Here is an 18,362-nt window from a genome sequence, read left to right as displayed (position 1 = left end):
CGAAATTTCTGAGGACTGGTTGAGGTAGACTTAATAAATCGGACAATGAGCATAAAAACTGTACGTGTTACCCTATTGTGTTTACAACACTACAAAGGACTCAGCATCTCTTACTAATTAAAATCATAGAGCACTGCGGAGAACATGCAGTGCAAACATGTTAAATCGTGTAGCACGGCACCGCAAACTGTTTCTGACATTTCCCATTTTGAATGAATCAGTGGATCCAAGCACAACAATGCAATGAAAGCCACAACTGTGGTAGGGTAAAGAACAAACAGACATGCAAAGACAGAAAAGAGAAGTTTATTAATAACAGCTGAGTGAATGCAAAAAAGGGTAGAAGAAAGCAGGGGACACACAGAGGGGGACTGAAAAAACATCCGCAGCCCAGCAAGTGAGCCGGTGGGAAGAGACAGGAACATCCTGTCTGTGCCTGTCTATCTCAGTGTGAGTCGTTATTCGTGTGTAAGCACACACGCATGTCTGTGTGGATGAAAGGTGTAGAGCTAGTGCCGCTGGAGCCACAGCCGGTTCGGCCATCACTAGAGAAAGGATCTGAAGGGATGAAAAGAGAAGAGCGGGTAGTATGAGAGAAAGATGAGGGAGGACTCGATAAAGAGATACCTGTCCCTACAGACGGTCCCTTTGGGACCATGGAGGAAGAAAGAGGAAGGAGCTGAGAGGTAAAGGAAGCGAGTTTGAGACCAGAACACAGACGCGGTTATTGAGAGTAGCTGTTTGGTCTTGATAGATCAGCTTTGGGAACAGACTGTGATGTGAAGGCAGGTCAGGAGCACTTCTGGAGCTTGCCATTTCTGCATTTAAGCCACCTTCTCAGAAACCTGTCCAAGGGCAAACAGGTGGTGCAGACTAAACACACAGTCCCCCCACCAACCCACCTGGTTGTAGTTTGCTCCATCCAAATGTTACAATCTTTTCCAAATGATAAAAGATAAAATATCGGCATGGAAATGCAATTGTTTTTGTTCACGCCACAATCACCGGCTATCTGGAAACATTTCAGATTTGTTTCTGGCGGTGGTGTTTGAATGTTGGCTGCCAAGAGTTAGCAAAATACCTGCTATTATCTGTGGATGAAAGAAAACTAGCAGGTACTTTGAAAAAGAACTGCAGAAAAAACAACACTTGTGAAGGACTGTGACAGGGAAAATGTCCTGAACCAACATAAAGTGTAAGTATATTTTAATCTTTACTTGAGAGATGGAATGCCATTGTTCCCAAAAGCATTCCTTCTTTCAAAGGTTCAGGTTTGTCCTTTCATTTGTTTTCATCAGCAGTCATACATTGATTTGCATTTAAGGGAAATAATATCAGTTACACACTGTTGTCAAATATTCAGTACTGTACTGACCCAAAATATTTACATCAGTATGATAAAGATATTTACTGACACCAAAGTCGTACTGTATATCCTTTAGCTTTGCACAACTATGTAACTGTTGACAGTAGAAGGTGCCTCCCTCTGTAAAACCTCTGTGTCTCCAACAAGACTGGGAATCCACTGCTTGGGAATTCAGCATTCCTGAAGTGGTTGTTAAAATTCCTCTAAACGTATTGAATCAGCACAGTCCAGCTGGCTGTGCTAGTCACGGCACGCGAAGATGGATCAGCTTTTTTTTTTTATCCTGATTCAAAGCGCTGTGTGTTTCTGCTTGTTTGTGTTGGGAGATGATGTGGTACGTATCAGCCAAAAAAAAAGAAAAAAAAAGAAATTACTCTGACTGGTTCAGTGCCAAGACAGAAGCCCTTTGGTATAAATGAAAGGAGCTTTTTCATTCACTCTCACTTACATACAGTCTACTGCAGCACAAGACTCTTGATCGTCCAAAGATGGAGCAAGATGGAACTTATCTAAACTGAGGTACGCATATACTTCACACCATTCAATTATGTACAAGTACACTGACAATAGTACTCGCAAGAAAGTCATTACCTGACACATGAATAGACCGTCTCCTCCTCAAATAATGAATGATGATGATGAAGCTTTAACACTGGTATTGGATCAGTACTCAGTAGCTGTATGTATTGAAAACCAAGGGTGTAGTATTGTATGCAAATGACAAAAGTTCCCTCCCTGGTTTCATTAAATGACTATCGAGTGGGTGACACAGAAAAAAAAATAAAATAAAACATGACCACAGACAGTATTTGGTCGCGATCCTAGCAGAGGTAACACCCCTGAATAACTTAACTCCTCTGTCCCAATTCTTTACTAACTTCTGCTCACATAAAAATAATCGACAAGCAGAATAATTATTTATTTAAAATAAAGAAATATACAGGGTGTATCAAAAAGCACAATCTGATTTCAAAGTGCTTTCACTGGTAACGATCGAAACATATACGGTTAAAAAGCGGCAATTCGTGAGTTATTTGCCGGTATGTAACATAAGAACAGCAGTAATTCCAGACGTGGTAACAAAAGTACAGGATTAGTTATGACTATAGCGTCATGACAGTTTTAACTTTAACTTTCTGGATCTGGCTGTGACGTCTGTGACGCAGGTAACGGATCCTTTATAGGTTGGGGTTGAAATGGGACAAACTGGCAGGTGTTCCAATGGGTCCTTGTCCAAATCACTACTGGATTTTTTTTTTTCCACACAGTGGACCAGCGTGACCGGTCCGTTGTACTCCACGTTTTCACCTCGGAGACTGAACCAGACTTTAATGCACTGGTTAGCCCAAATACAGACTAGCTTTCTCTCACTGAACAACAATAAAGAACTTAAAAGTAATTAAACTAGGAGCAAAACAGCACTTTCTCTAAATTTAAAGGTCTTTGAAACTTGGCAAATACATACACACACATTTAGTTAATGGTTGTTTTAGGTAATGTTCATTAAATGGTAATAAAATGTTGGCAACTTCTCATTTCATTGCCAAATTATACCATCTACTGTCACCAGTAGCAGTTTATAAAGACATGGACTTGAGTGAATTCAGCTTATTCTCTACAACAGTTCCAGGTTCTCGGTGGTCAGAGTAAAGCTCAATTTTAAACAGAAGCATGAATACTGCTCTCATCAACATCTCTTGTCCTTTCAGTGAGGTCTGATAACCAATCGCTGAATTTTAAAACGAGGACGAAACAACCCGGGAATGTTTGCACATCAGCGATTCTGATGCTTCGAGCTACGAACACACAAATACACATAAATGCCAGAAACGCTGATACAAATCTGCTTGCACATTCCACAGCGCAGGCAGCTGGAAGCACCAGTCATCTCAACTGCGTGGTAAAAACGATTTAAATGTCATCACTGCATGTTCTGTTCTGGGAGGAGGAGTGACAGCACATCCAGCGCACAATCTGACATCAGAATATCAAGTACGGAGACAGACAAAAAGGCTCTCTGCCTAACAGATTAGATAAAGGCATGGTAGGACCAGCCTGCATTGCACGGGCTGCTGACATGAATGACGTCAGTGACAGAGGGGAGTTATGACTAGCAGAAGTAGCAAAGCCGGGGATCTTTGCTGATAACATAGCATAGTGATGTCAATGTGTCTGGTGTAATACAGAACAATGTTACGATGTTACAGCAAGCCTGAATGCCCCGTGCCTTTTGGTGTACTACAGAAGCAAATCCAAAACAACTCATTTCTGCACTTTTCCCCCTACAAATGAAATATAATATGGTAAGTTGCAAACCTTAGATATATTGTTAGCAGGATTTTGTTGCCTTTGGACAGACAGGCTAACATAAGCTGAATGAATTTGCTCGTTGATATAGTGTTAAATTTCCCAGAGGTTCCCAGATTCATTTTTTTCCTGCTCTGCTCTTCTTGTCTTCAGGACAAATATAATTTAAAGCAGTGAATGATGGGTAATTAGCCTTCATCTGACATTCACGTTAACACTTGTACAGACTGCACACTGTCTGTCTCACTGCTGGGCTGTTAAATACGTAAGGTGGGTCTGAATTGGAGACTTGTGCGCTCGTGCCTCATAGCCACATCCAAAATCCCACTTTTTATAAAAGCCAGTTTGACTCCTCAGGGTCCCGGCCAGGCAACTCTCAAAAGCTACTTTCTACTCTTAGGAGAAGAGAACAAATTAAGTTCAAACATAACAAAATTATATTGTTTTTTTAAGCGGACTCCAGAGTAATTTCACAATTGCCATGAAGTGTGGTGATGAAGCTGGCATGGCTGCAAAGTACATTGCACACGTTGTCAGTGGATGTGAAGTGGAGCGCTTTGACAGCGGCGGGGAAAGCGGGGCAATGAGAGGTGGCCTTTCATGCTCGCTAGCTGCTAGCTTTGGCAGAGGAACAGCAGTCCTCAGCCAGCCTTCCTGCCTGTCTGTCTGTAAATTGGGTGCACGACCGGAGAATGTGAGAGGAGAGAGTGAAGGAGAAATAAGAAGTGAACGGAAGGCAACGTAAAACACTCCGTGGGGATAATAAATGCTATAATATTCTGCAGGAAGGATGGCAAGGAATCCAAAAAGCAGAGGTGGGCAGACAGATATGTAGACAGGCAGGTAGTGACTCAGACAGGAAGTTACGGAAGCCAACAGATGCAGGCAGTGAGGCAGACTCACATCTGAAGAAGTCTCAGACAGACAGATGAAGGAAATTATTTGTGTGTGTGTGTGTGTGTGTGTGCCGGTAATTGCAAACAATAAGTGAGTGGAAATTAACTGTAACACGCGAAACACGAGTATCCTGATGACTCAGTAACTTGTGACACTGCATTTGTCACAACAACCCTCTGCATGTCTTCTTCACTACATCCGTGAATCTTCTCTGAGGTCTTCCTCTTTTCCTCCTGCCTTTATCCAACATATCCACTGTCCTTCCTCTGCACATGTCCCAGCAATCTCAGCCTTGCTTATCTAACTTTGTGTCCAAAACTGTCCAACCTGATCTGTCCCTCTGATGTTCTCATTTGTAATCCCATCCATCGCGTTTACTCCCAATGAAAATCTGCATCTTCAATTCTGCCATCTCCAGCTCTGCCTCCTGCCTTTTGTCAAGCACCACCACTGTCACAAAGAGGGTGCCACACTCAAAACCTCCTTATGATTGGTTTGGTCTCTAGCAATTTGCCATGTTCACCTGTAGTTTGCACTGAAGTTGCCAATTTGTTTGCAAACACTTGCTAACTAGCCAGTAACTTGAAACTTGAAAAGTTGAATGCAATCTAAACCAACATGTTCAAAAGGAGTTTGCAGACACAACAGCATGTTTTTAATTCAAAATGCAGCTAACTGCAGCAAGCTGTACGCAAACAAAATAACTGTAAGAAGGGTTTTGGTCCAGCTCCTTCTTTGCTGCCAACTTCACCTTGCAACAGCTAGCAACCTCCAGCAACCACTTGGCAACCAGCTGGATAATATACTTTTACCTAGCAACCGGTGGTTACCAGGGAACCGCTGTCTAGTCATGCATGACTGGGGCTTTAGCAAAGCACTTCACAGGGACTCCCAGCAACCTCCTGCAAACAGTCGAGGAATACTCACTTTTACCAAGTGACCGGTGACTGAGGCCAAAGCAGAAGCACCTTAAACTACACACACATCTGCATTTCATAGGGATAGTCACCACATCAGCTACCCACTGCACTCATGGTGTCACAGCTTTGCAAGTCTACCATGAAGATAAATAACAGGTGATTTTGCAAACCTCAGACTTTCCAAACACAGCCTCTGCACTTTTTGTTATAATTGATCCTTGATTAATGACAAAGACTTTCCTTTAGAAACAGCTGGATGAGACTGTTTGTTTACTACACTTGTGGCCACTGTCAGGGACCTGGCTTTTAAGTGGCCACAAATATTAAAGTTAAGGAAACACAGCGAGAGGTAAAACACATTTCACTGGACCTCATTGTGAAAAACAACTCTGTCTATATTATTTTATTCTCATTATCATTTACTGGATAAAAGTTGTGTAAATTCCACAGCATTAGGTTTTATTTTATTAACTTCCTAGCATATGATATTGTGTCACATAAGAGGCCTTCTCCCACCTGTACCTGAATATGAGCCAGTGGAAACGCTGCTGGTTAACTTGTGTCTCATGTGTCTCTTCTAGCTAGACCAAACTGCTCTGCTCTGCCAGCAAAGGTCCTCTTACTGACTTTCACTTCAACTTCTGGAGCTTTTGGGAAGTGCCAAAGAGGACTCAGCACTTTTGGCCCTCGTAGCTGCTTTTGGGATGTTTTTCCCCCCGCAGACGTATATGCATTTAGTACGAGTGCGTCTGCATGAGTCTGCATGTGTTCATGTTCGCTGTTCTGTACACTGATCCAACAAATACAAATATCAACAAGAGCTGGGACTGTGTGTTCCACATCGGTGTTTTTTGGCAGGAATGTTCTTTAATGTCAGCTGCCAGATACGAAAGGTTTATTTTAGTTTAGCGAAGTTAAAAAAGCCTCCGTTTCCACCATGCTTGTTAATGACACAGCATTAGAGACCAAAAACAACATCAGACATGCAAAATAAAACCCTAATGCCCCCCCACCACCACTTGAAGTTGCCTTCCGCGATGATTTCAGTGTATTTATTAGGCTTACAGTGCTGCGGCACAAGGGAGGCAAATACACAAAGACACAGTTAGTGGGTTAGAAGTGTTGTGTGTAATAACAGAGCCTGGCTGCTATTTTAATCTGTAGCCTTGTTTGCGTTCTGTTTTCAGGACAGAGAAAAGAGAATATGGGCTGTGAGTTGGATCACAGTTAGAAACCCTACATCTAACACTTAGTAGTGCCGGGGGGGAGCAAACAAATTCATGCCAGGACGCACGTATGTGTGTGCCCACACAGACATTCAATATTTCTCAAGTATGTGGCTCAGACAGGAAAGTTAAAACTTTAAAAACTCTGTGCTGGGAAATCCACGGTGCAAGTTAATTAAACTTGTGACCAAAAAGAAAAGGAAAAACATTTGGATTAAGGCTCTAATAATGCTATTACAGATTTAGTGTTCAGGACTGGATTTGAGGATTATTAGGTTCATGTGACCCCCTACCTTGTATCCAGCGTGGGTCCTGCTCTTTGCATGCGGTGTGGTGGAGCAGAGCTCAATGGCCTCGGGCTCGTGGAAGATCACCGTGGGCAGCGGCTCCTTTCTCAGCGTCAGCACATTCAGCTTGGTCTTCAGCATGGTCTGAAAGTGCTGATGGAGAAAGAAAGATATATACACACTGTGCTTTAGGCAAATATGCAATCTGTACCAAACAGCAAAAAGCTAATTATGGCTGTGGTTCACCATTAAGTTTCCTTGTCAACACTGCTGTATGAAGAAAAAACAACCCCCAGAAACTTCAGCATTTTGTGTGCAGAGTTGTACCTCATGTCCTGCAAAGGAAAGTATGGAACAGGCTCAAGGGGTCAAAGGACTTTCAAGGCTTTTATATTTACACAGGAGCCCACTCCAACTGATAGAAAACACATCTCGGTGGTGAAAAGGGAAGATAAAGGCTCGAAGTGAGATGGCTGTGAGAGATTTAGTCTGCTCCGAGAGGAATGTGAGGAGCAGACGAAGGAAGCCCTGCCCTCTCTGTCCCCGTCAAAACAAGAGGGGCCGCCTGCTCTCATACTACAGTGCACGGCAAGTGTTTCCTGAAGCCGAGCAGAACCACACGGTCCGTCTGGCCATGTGCAGCGTGCCTGCTAGAATTTCTGGTATTTTTAGACACCATCAAAACAAAACTGAGCAGCTAATTAAATCACGATTTTCTGAACTAAGGGGAAAACGGCACACCTGCTGGGCAACGGTGTCTGCAGCCTGACCTCAATTATTTTTCTGGCTCCATCAATCGGTGAATTAAGGCCTGAAAATGACATTTCTTGCCAAATCCATATTAACAGGTTTCATATAAATCGATCTTGTCAGGGACTAACAAGGTAGCTTTTTGCAATAAACAGTTATACACAACTTAAACGAAACTGCTAGCTACAACACGAAGCTGGGCACTTAGCATGTTCATCCACTGCATTGTAACATTTTACCTTCACGATCTGTAAAGAAAACAGCTAAAGCATTGGTAAAATGAGTAAAACCTCTTTAATCTTTAATGCTTATTTTGTAAAATCTCATTGAATTGGGAGAATTAGTGGAAAAGTTCACTTTTTCGAGACATGACTTTGCTGTTACTTCTGTCGTTGGAGGATGATATCGAAAATGGCATTAAGTGTTTTTCTGCGTATCGGTGTTGAGGTTGAAATTGTGATATCCCTGCTAAGGACTGCTAACTACACGCGAGAAGGGCTCATTATCTAATTAGGGCTAATTAGCTTAGATTAGCTAGTTAGTTTGTTTCATAATTAAAATTTACCTCTGTTCTAAGTTTCCATAACCTGCCATCGACCGCCTGGGTTGCTGTAGAGAAGGACCAATTGGTGCACTGCCATACTCTATGCTTTGGTAACAGTTTTAACAAAGTAAGTGGCTCCATAGTGGATCCTATTAGAAAAACTATCCATTACTTTGCAAAAACTATGTATAGAAGATTGACTGTGATTCCAGACACAGATCCTGCATTTCTTACACTAGAAATCCCAACCACCATGGCAGCAGCTGATGAAAATCATAATCAACAGGTCGGACACTGGAATTCAGTATGTGGGGACCCTGAATGTCTGCACTTGATTTACAGCAATACGTCCATGAATAAAACATTTCTCAGAATCGTGACTGTTTCGTCACAGTCGAGCGGTACTTCAGAATTTCATTTAACCGACATCTCAAATCTTCTAGGTTACACAATACAATCGATGCTATTGTGAGCGCACCACCAAAAACAAACTGGAGTTTCTTGTTAAGTACAGATCACTTTAACAAATGCTCTCCAATACTTTGTCTTGCATTCAGTGGCGCTGAAAGCTGTTTTCCACGTTGGACTGCATGAAAGCCATTTTCTCCTGCAACAGATGGTCAACATTTTCAAGCGATGAAAACAGCCGATGCTGCCAATACGATCTATCATCAATCTTCACTGTTGCCTTTATAAGGCCAAGTAGAACATCCTGAATCAACGTTTGAATTTAAACACTGCTTCGCTATCTGATTGTTAGTGTTTATGGTTATATTAACACTTTCCCGCCTGAGTGGGTCTTCTGCTGCCATCGTTTTAAGGGTTTCAAAATATATCACTCTCTGTGACTTGTTATAGCGTTCTGTTATGAAAAGCCTAATCCTGTGCTGACGCCCTACAGTGTAACCCCCAACCTCTAACTCACCGTAGTGGACCTTCGTGCTGGGAAAAGGAATAATAAAGAGAAGGAAGCGGCAGGTGGGACGGGGGTAAGGAGAAAGATAAGGTGTGGAGATGAAGGAGAAGAAGAATGGTGGAGTTGTGAAAGTAAAGCCACATGTGTGTAAACGCTCGCTGACCTCTGCGTCAGCACTTTACAGCTTCCTGACTGTGACTTGCATTCCTGTGGTTGGCCTCCGTACGGAGTGAGACGAGGGGGACCATGACTCCTACACCCCCCACCAAGTGCACAAGGCTTAAGCAGGTATATAAAAGAAGCGAAAAAAAAAAACCCAAAAAACTTTGCTTTATACATGTACGTACATGTTTTATACTTATAAGTTCACAGCGAGGTGCTTCGTACTACTGGAGGAAATGGGAAAGCTTTTTTTCCTCCATTACTTTTCCACATGCGGCGGGCTGCTTGTGGAGCAATGCTGGAATTCTATTCACAATATTTTCACAGTATCTTAATGTTTTTGTTATTTCTCAAGTCCCAACTGTCTCCTCATCAAGTTATTGATTCTATTTCTGACTTTAACTTGGAGCCACAAAAGTGTTCGGCCTCCAGCGCCAGACGAGTGTGGGCACGGTCAGTTGTGACTTGGGATAAGGCGAGGATCCTGTAAACACTTGAGCAATCACCAAAGTGCCTGACCTCCATACTTAGTGTTTAAATGTTTGGCTTCAGCAAAAGCCTCCGCATGCTGAATATTGATCTGTTTTTTTTCCACACTAAATGAATTTTAGCAGGCTCCTAATATACTAGCAATGCTCTGCCATCAGGATAGTTCTAATTCAAGCATTTAGTGATAATCAGTATACTGCTGCAAGTCGCCAAAGACCCCAAAAGAATCTAACAGTTGGATAGTTACGATACCCTGTGCCATCACTCAAGACACTTGGATAAATGCCCGGCTTGAGTCTGCCTTGTTTCTGACATTCACTCCAAAGGTTTGTTCTGGAGTATACAGGAGCCATAACTTCTAAAACTTCGAAAATACTAATTAATGCAACTACACAGCAACTTTACCGCTTCTTATTTCGTCGTTTTGGGAGAAGAAACACATTTGTACTTGTCATTGTGCTAAGATGTACCATATGATGAAGATGGCGTGACAGCCCGGTATGAAACTTGTTAGCAGGGTGCATCCCCGGAGCACCAGATTTAAAGCATTAATGTTAAATGAAAGAGTGCACATAAATTTATAAAGGATTTGGAAGAAATCCCTAAAGCACAAGATTTATCATATGATGGATAACTTCAGGTTTTCAGTTGGCATTTCTAGTTCATGACTTATTAAATGCTCGTTCTAATCGTTAATCTTGTGAAATTATTTGGTCTTTTGCACGCGAGTTGTGATATTTGCCTTCATGGCTGGAAATTTTCACGTTTAGCGTTATTACTTTAATGCTAAAAGCAACAATAAGTAGTTGATGGCGAGCAACGCATCCGCTCATTTACACTCACAATAAGAGAGTGTTAGTTTTTATACTATCAGAGTGTGAGCAATATACTCACCAGCCACTTTGTTAGATACACCTGTTCAACTAATTTAATCTAACTAATCTAATTTCCAATCATCTGGCAGCAACTCAATGTATTTAGGCCTGTAGACATAATCAAGATGACCTGCTAAAGTTCAAAATGAGCATCAGAATGGGAAAGAAAGGTGATTTAAGTGACTTGAACGTGGTTGTTGGTACCAAACGGGCTGATGATCTACTGAGATTTCCCCACACAAGCACTTTTAGGGTTGACGGAGAATAGTCTAGGAAAGCGAAAACATCCGAAGAGCAGCAGTTCTCTGGGTGAAAATGCCTCGTTGATGCCAGAGGTCAGAGCAGAATGGCTAGACCTGCAATTAGTAAGTCTAATAACAACTCACTACAGTAAAGATGTGCAGAAAAGTATCCCTGAACACATAGCACATCCAACTTTGACGCAGATGAGCTATAGCAGCAGAGGACCATACTGGGCGCCACTGCTGTCGGGTAAGAACAGGAAACTGACGCGACAATCTTGGTGAGTCAGTGTGAACTGCCTACAATTCACATAGTCTCACCTATGAGAACTGAGAAGATTGGAAAAATGTTGTCTAGTCTGATGAGTCTCGATTTATGCTGTGACATTCGGATGGTAGGGTCAGAATTTGGCATAAACTTAATGAAAGCATGGGCGAATCCTGCCCTGTGTGGGGGATATTTTCTTGGCACACTGTGGGCCCTTAGTGCCAGCTGAGCACTATTTCACACTGTACTCAGATGGCCTCCACATTCACCAGGTCTCCATCCAATTGAGCACCTTTGGGATGTGTGAACAGGAGATTCACATCATGGATGTGTCGCCAACAAAACTGCACAACTGTGTGATGCTCTCATGTCAATATGGACCAAAATCTCTAAGGAATGTCTCCAACACCTTTTTGAATCAATGGCACTGAAGGCAGTTGTGAAGGTAAAAGTGGGTCCTACCTGGTACTAGAGTTGACTGGCTCTGAGGATCTTGCCCCCCTTTCTTTCAGTGATCTAATCAGATTGTGGAATAGTCAAATGGTTGAAACAACAGAATCCATCCCATCAAATTAGGTTACATGTGACTTTCTAAAAAACACCAATTTAACATTCCTACAATTCACCTAGAAATTGATCTGAAGGCAAAAGGAGGTCCAACCCAGTACTAGCAAGGTGTACCTAATAAAGTGTCTTGTGAGAATGTATTCATGGTCATTTAGAGACTGTTTACATAATTATTATTATGTCAGTTTGTGAGTTTTTGTAGTATTTTCCCCTATTACAAAATCATGCTGTTCTGCTGTGGACCTCTCCTGTGAATAGTTTTGAATGACACTAAAATTAATCTTGAATATTAAGATCTGGATCGTAGTCAAAATGACCCAGTGCAGCCAAGAAATTCTGAATGACTGCTCTCCAACAACGACTCTGATTACTGCTGGAAATCACAAGTGCTATCTAGACGAGTGCACATGCTAATTTCTTAAAGAGTCTCTAATATTAAATTATTTGGAACTGTTCATTTAAAATATGCAAATTCAAGACATCACTTGAATAATCACAACCACAAGACATTAAGTCACAGGGAGTTTTGGGGAGTGCAGTTTGCCTCCTACAGTGATGAGTTTAACAGATCACAGATGGTAAGTTCAACTTTTGGCCCTCTGAGGGAGCATTCTTAGAGAAAAGAGGCTCTCAGGTCAATATCATGGTGAGTCACTGCATAACAGGGTGAAAACAGGCACTCGGGCACACCCACTGAGACGCATAAAGTCAGGGTTACGGGGATGGGATTATGACAAAAGTTTACGAAACAGCTGGAAATAATGTTAAGCCCTGCAGACAGATGTCCTTGTCCAAAAAGCACTGATAAAAACCCACCTCCCCCCCAGATACACAAATGGCTACTGGCTCATCCCAAGAAATCAACCGAGACTGGTTAGTTATGTTAAGTATGGTTAGAAGTCTTGTAACACAAGACCTCAAGATAATATGAGTCAACAACATCAGTCTGTGTCATACGCATCGGCATCCACAAACACAGACACACATGTGGAGAGCCTGAAGAAAAAAAGGAGCACAGACAGCAGTGCGCCAGCTGCTCAACATGTGTGTGGCGCTGATAAAGAACAAGAGAGGAGGCCATCATTGTTTGTTAAACTGTTCTGTCGCACAACTTTTATTTTTAAAGTGAATACACAGCTCCGCATGTGATCATTAAGCCTGGCCATGAACCAATTAGGAAAGCACCATCAAACTGTAGGAAACTGGAAAGATAAGCAAGGGTCGCACTGATGTCTGGTCCTCGTATACTAGGTGACAAAGCTTGTTGTACAAATAGATAGTATTTAGTATAACCTAAAAATGAATTACAAGTATGTGTGCAGCAACAAAGGCACAAGCTTTTATTTGCCACAAAATCTTTGAAAATCCCATCTATGATGTTTATTTATTTCTTAACTTCGATCGTTTACATCTACGATTGCTTGCTGTCACATCACTTTTTAATTATTTTTTTTTACCTGTAACCGTTGACCAGCACACAGTATGAAACACTGGCAGGAACATGTATTTTGTCTGCCAGTTATTGTTGCCTAAGTCGACCTTAATTTATTCCTAACCATAAGGGATTTTTTCAAACTGTAGCTGTATTTTTAAGATGTTGTACTTGTAAACAGACAAAAACATCACTGTGGCTTTTTAAGGAGGCTAAAGTTAAGTTTGTGGCCTCCAGGAGCACAGCGGAGTATTTTAAGGGAGAACCTGTATTAACTGTGCATCTTTCCTACAGTCCTAATGTAACCGTGAGGTAACTGTTAATAATCCAAACATTCAAAATTAGAGCACTCAACTTATAAAATTTAAAAAATTCTGACAAAGGAAAGGCATGCTAGGTAATGCTAGCTAGCCACTTAGCATTAACAGCTAAGCTGTTAGCTATGCTTCTTAATGGTCTGGTTAATGATGAAATATAAAAAATAAAATATAATGCATTAATATTTATTAAATCATCCAATATGAATGAAATCCATATGTATCCAGTGTGTAAGAATTAAAACCTTCACCTTGAACAGATGTTAAGGACCTTTTCTGACAACATTTACTGTGTCATATCCTCAGTTTCACTGCAATGAGTGATCTGAAGCTGGAATTGGGACATTTAAACCATGTATTCAGACTGAATACACTCACCGGTAACAGTCCTCTTGCTAACATTCACTTTTAATCATTAACCAACATTCATATTTGAGAAAAAAAAACAACAACGCTTACGTGTGTGTTACGCGCTGCTAGCATAACATACGTGGAGCAACGACAGATGAACTACGAGCTAGATTTCTCGTGTTTCCACCTTTACAAGCAAAAGACTTGTTGCATTTGTGGCAATGAGAACTGTCAGCACTGACTCTAACAAAGTGGAACCACACTTCGGAGCATTTAATTCTCGACACCATCTTCACAAAGCCCAGAGAGAACTTTATTTTGGATAAGGAATATCAAAAAATGATCAAATCTGGTCAGATAAAATGTGGAAAATGACCTTTAAGTACCAATAATAAATCCTATTTCTTAATTTTACCAATTTTACTGGGTTTCAGTACCTAGCCCTACTCTACGTATAGCGACCGGGAGCCAGGTGAGGCAAAAACAACGTGTTCTCAAGACTAACAGGTGCTTTTCCTGATGACAGAATCATTTATGGCACAAAGTTTGAAAGAAAACATCCAATTAGAGATTCACAACACCTTTACAACTTTTCCAGCAGGAACTATCCTCTATGCTATCCCTGATTTGGCTCTTGGCACTTTCTTGTCTCTCTCTTTCATTCTTTCTTTTCATCACGAAAGACATAGAAAGACCTTCACCTACACAGTAACAGTAACACAGTAACTTCAACTACCACAGTAACATGAAACCCCCCAAAAACTATATTCCATACAGAAATATTTTGTCAGTGTGAGACAAAAAACTATATAAATGTCTTTCTCTTGTGAGCAGACAGGAAATGAGCTAAAGTTGCACATTAAATGAATTTGCTCCCAAAACAGGCTCAGCCAATTAAGCGAGTCTTTCACAAACACTTAAACCTTGCGGCTTATACCTTACGCAACTCTTGAGTTGGAAACCACCTCCATCCAGCCCCTGTTTGTCCCTCAGACACCTTTTATACACACAAACACATCCTTCCCAGTAAACCTATTAAAGGACGATGCTGTGGTCTACAGGTAGGCCAGCATGTGGCGGTTACTTCCTAAAGCCAAACGTAGGATGCGTCTCTCCAGTTCCTGCATGGTAAGAATTCAAAAAACTGTCTCTCTGTGTGTTTACAGCCTCCTCCACTGATCCTGGGGCAGTTTATGAGAGGAAATTTGCCCGAATGAGCTCAACCTCGAGTAGACTGTGGGAGGTCTGCACATGGACGAAAACCTGTTTTTCTCAATCACGATTGGAGCGCCGAGGCGTGTAGGAGGGAGAAAGTCAATGATCAGAAGGTTGCGATTGGTCTGTTACTTCTGTAGGAGGAAGTGGGCATTATAGCACTCTAACCTCAAGGCCTGAAGGAGACTCTCTGGCTGGCAGTAAAAACATCAACGACTGTTTGACATAAACAGCAAACCCACTGCGACATCTTAAAGAGTCTAGAGCCAGAGGACATAAACGGGACGTGCTAATGATGAAAAACACTCCTCGCTGCCAAGAATACAGCCGATTATATCTGCATGGCGCGTTGTTCGGCTACAGGTCAACCATCACGGGCACTAACTGCCTTTTGATAAGTCACAACAGCCGTTACAGAGCTGTATATTACATGTATGCACTACATCTTTGGTTCATACAAGCTAAAGCTAATAAGCAGACTCAGACACTGCTGACCCAATCCTTTTTTAAAATTTATTTAAAGCAATACGTAGGGATGCACTTGATTATCATCAGTTCACTTTCTCATTATTTTTTAAATAAAATTCTAAAACATAGTAACAGATACATGTAACAGTAATTCAGCAGATCATTAACAATAAGATTGTTTCAAAAACACTTACTTGACGAGTTTAATGACATCAAGGAATTCATCCAAAAAATTTTCACCTCTATCGCTGTGGAGCTTATATAAAATACATATTTATTGTCTGGGTTTAATATAATTTCAAGGCCTAATCCCATGGAGATCTACTTCCAGGTGAAACGAGACATAGAAAGTAAAAGAAAGGCCAGAAATGACAACTTGGCAGGGGAGCACTTCTACAGTAGCCAGGGGGTAGAGAGGGAGCCGGGGAGAGAAAAGCAATAGCTCACATTCACACCCACAGCCAAGTGAGAATCACCAGAACACCCTAACAGAGGTTTTATTCCACTGTGATAAATCCACAACACAGGCACATTGTAACAGCAAAGCCTTCTGACTCCCTCCACCATAACCTGCCATGCACCACCACCACCCCCACCCCCGGTAATGTAGCTACACACCGCCATCGACACAGCCCGCACACGCATAAATTCCCGCATCGGCCACTTGCATAAACTACAACTTAGGCTCTACCTAAATTCATTGCCAAAGTATAAATTACCGTTAATATGTATGTCTTTGGACTGTGGGACGAAGCCAAATTACACAGAGAGAACCCACACAGACTCAGGGAGAACATACACAGAACTTTACACAGAAGGGCCCCGGCTACGCATTTTAACATCCCTGTGCTGTTAAAATGACTTGCTAAATGTAAAGGCAAGCAGCTGAAATAGTTAGTTCAAAACTGTTTTAAAAAATACTGCTGACCACCAGGACTACCCCTCAGCCTGCTAGCAGAGACACCTGTGGTATAAATTTCAAAATCTTTTGTTGCCTTGCTCTCGAGTTCTCGTATTCACAAGATATTCAGAAAACTTACTCTGATACTAAAGTAGATTTTTAGCAGATACACCTGTGGTATTAATTTGAAGCTCCTACGTCACCTCATTCTTCAGCTATTGCATTCATAAACTTACGTGTCCACGTCGTCCACCCTCCTGCCCAGCAGGGTGATGACAATACCCCATTGGGCTTTTATGGCTGAGGGGTAAAAGCAAAACTGCTAAACCAACTCCTAAAGATAACGGATAAACACTTTATTTAAATTTTTTTTAATTAATTAAAATGTGAACACTATAAGCTAACAGTATGGCTAGCTAGCTTACAGTATTAATTAACAGAGAAAATAGCTAGGTAAAAATTTAGCTAATCTCTATGAGGCTTCTCGCATGATGTCAGGTCTGTATGCCTGTGTAACTGGGCGCTTTAGCAATAATTTTCCCTGGTTCTGCCATCAACCTCCAGCAACCAGTCGCAACCAGTCACAGACTGGTCTCTAGGCCTGTGTGACTAGGTTGATTGGGCCCTACACTGCCACCATGACGGTCATATATCGAAAATGGTAGAAAAGGTAATGGCAGGTGGTAAAGTGATCATGTATGTGCAAAACCTCAATAAAAAGCTAAACGTGGCTAATAAAGCTAATGGCATTTGTTAACGGGAGCAACAGCTAAAAATAGCAGGTGAATGAAATTGTAGGCTAGCAACTAACATGGCTAACAACTGGTAAGCTAAAAGTAAATTACTGTTAAAAGCAACCCAGATCCCATTAAAGCAAACTTATATAAATAAATATATTTGAACATTATTTTGTCCTGATTAAGATGTTCACATGAGAGGTCTAAAAACAGGCACGCCAACTGAAAAATGTCGGAAACTACTGATCTAGTCTGTTAGTATTCAAACAGACAAAAATATAAGTAAAAGTAAAGAAACATTAAACACAGTGCGACAAATGCACTTTGACCAGTACAAAGTAGTCAACTCTATCGGATTTAAAATCTTTAAACAAAAAAATCACAAATAGGTGAAATGTGCACACTGAGGAAATGTCTGCTGGATAACAAAATGGTTTCGGGGATTATGGGGAATTTTTGGGCAGTGTCCTTGTGCCATCAACTATAACTTAACAGTGTCTACAAAGCAACCTCAGACAAAGAGACAGACATGCAGAGGATGACTCTGACTCTTTTTGACCTCAGACTGTTGCACTGTCAGGTCAAAATCTTTGCATCTGCTTAGCCCTGTTTGTCAGAGTCGCACACGCTGAAGTTTGAAAGTGTCAAAAGTTGAAACCGTGGCTAAAGAAAGAGCTGCTGACAGTGGAAAACAGCGTGTCTGGAAGGCTTAGGGATTTTCACAAAGGAAGCATGCTGCTGTGCATGTGCACAGCCTTGTAACCTGCCTCCTAAGCTGCATATGAGCGTACATCCACACGCATAGCTGTTCCCAGCCCACTGCATATTGTGCAATCTGTCGGTGAACCAACATGGCCTCTGGCTGGGGAGGAAGGGCCCGTCGAAAATGACCGAGGGATGTGGTCAGCGAGGGGTAGAAAGGGCAAACAGAGAGAAAAACAGGGAGGCATGATGCAGCATCAGCACACAGCGTGGCAACACGACCCCGTATCTCTTCAACCTCACGCATAAACGCATCTCTTTTTCTCCCTTTTCCTCTTCTCGACTGGGCGCAAGACGTAAAAAAAAAAAATGCAGCAAGACATCAGGCGTTGCTATGGCAACAGAGGACGGCACAAGTGCAAA

The 18,362-nt window shown here is 41.7% G+C and overlaps 1 protein-coding gene across 1 annotated transcript in view; it reads right to left on the bottom strand.

Annotated features, from left to right (window-relative positions):
• pid1 (phosphotyrosine interaction domain containing 1) overlaps positions 1-18,362 on the bottom strand; it is a 32,575-nt gene that overhangs the window by 11,050 nt on the left and 3,163 nt on the right. Inside the window, exon 2 of the mRNA XM_063493901.1 lies at positions 7,010-7,156. Coding sequence (XP_063349971.1) covers positions 7,010-7,156 — 147 coding nt within the window. The remainder of the gene's footprint in view (positions 1-7,009; positions 7,157-18,362) is intronic.

The sequence above is a fragment of the Pelmatolapia mariae genome, linkage group LG14 (assembly GCF_036321145.2).
Source record: "Pelmatolapia mariae isolate MD_Pm_ZW linkage group LG14, Pm_UMD_F_2, whole genome shotgun sequence".
Taxonomy (NCBI): Eukaryota; Metazoa; Chordata; class Actinopteri; order Cichliformes; family Cichlidae; genus Pelmatolapia; species Pelmatolapia mariae.
Note: the sequence above shows the minus strand (reverse complement) of the source record. Positions and strands in the feature narration are given on the sequence as shown.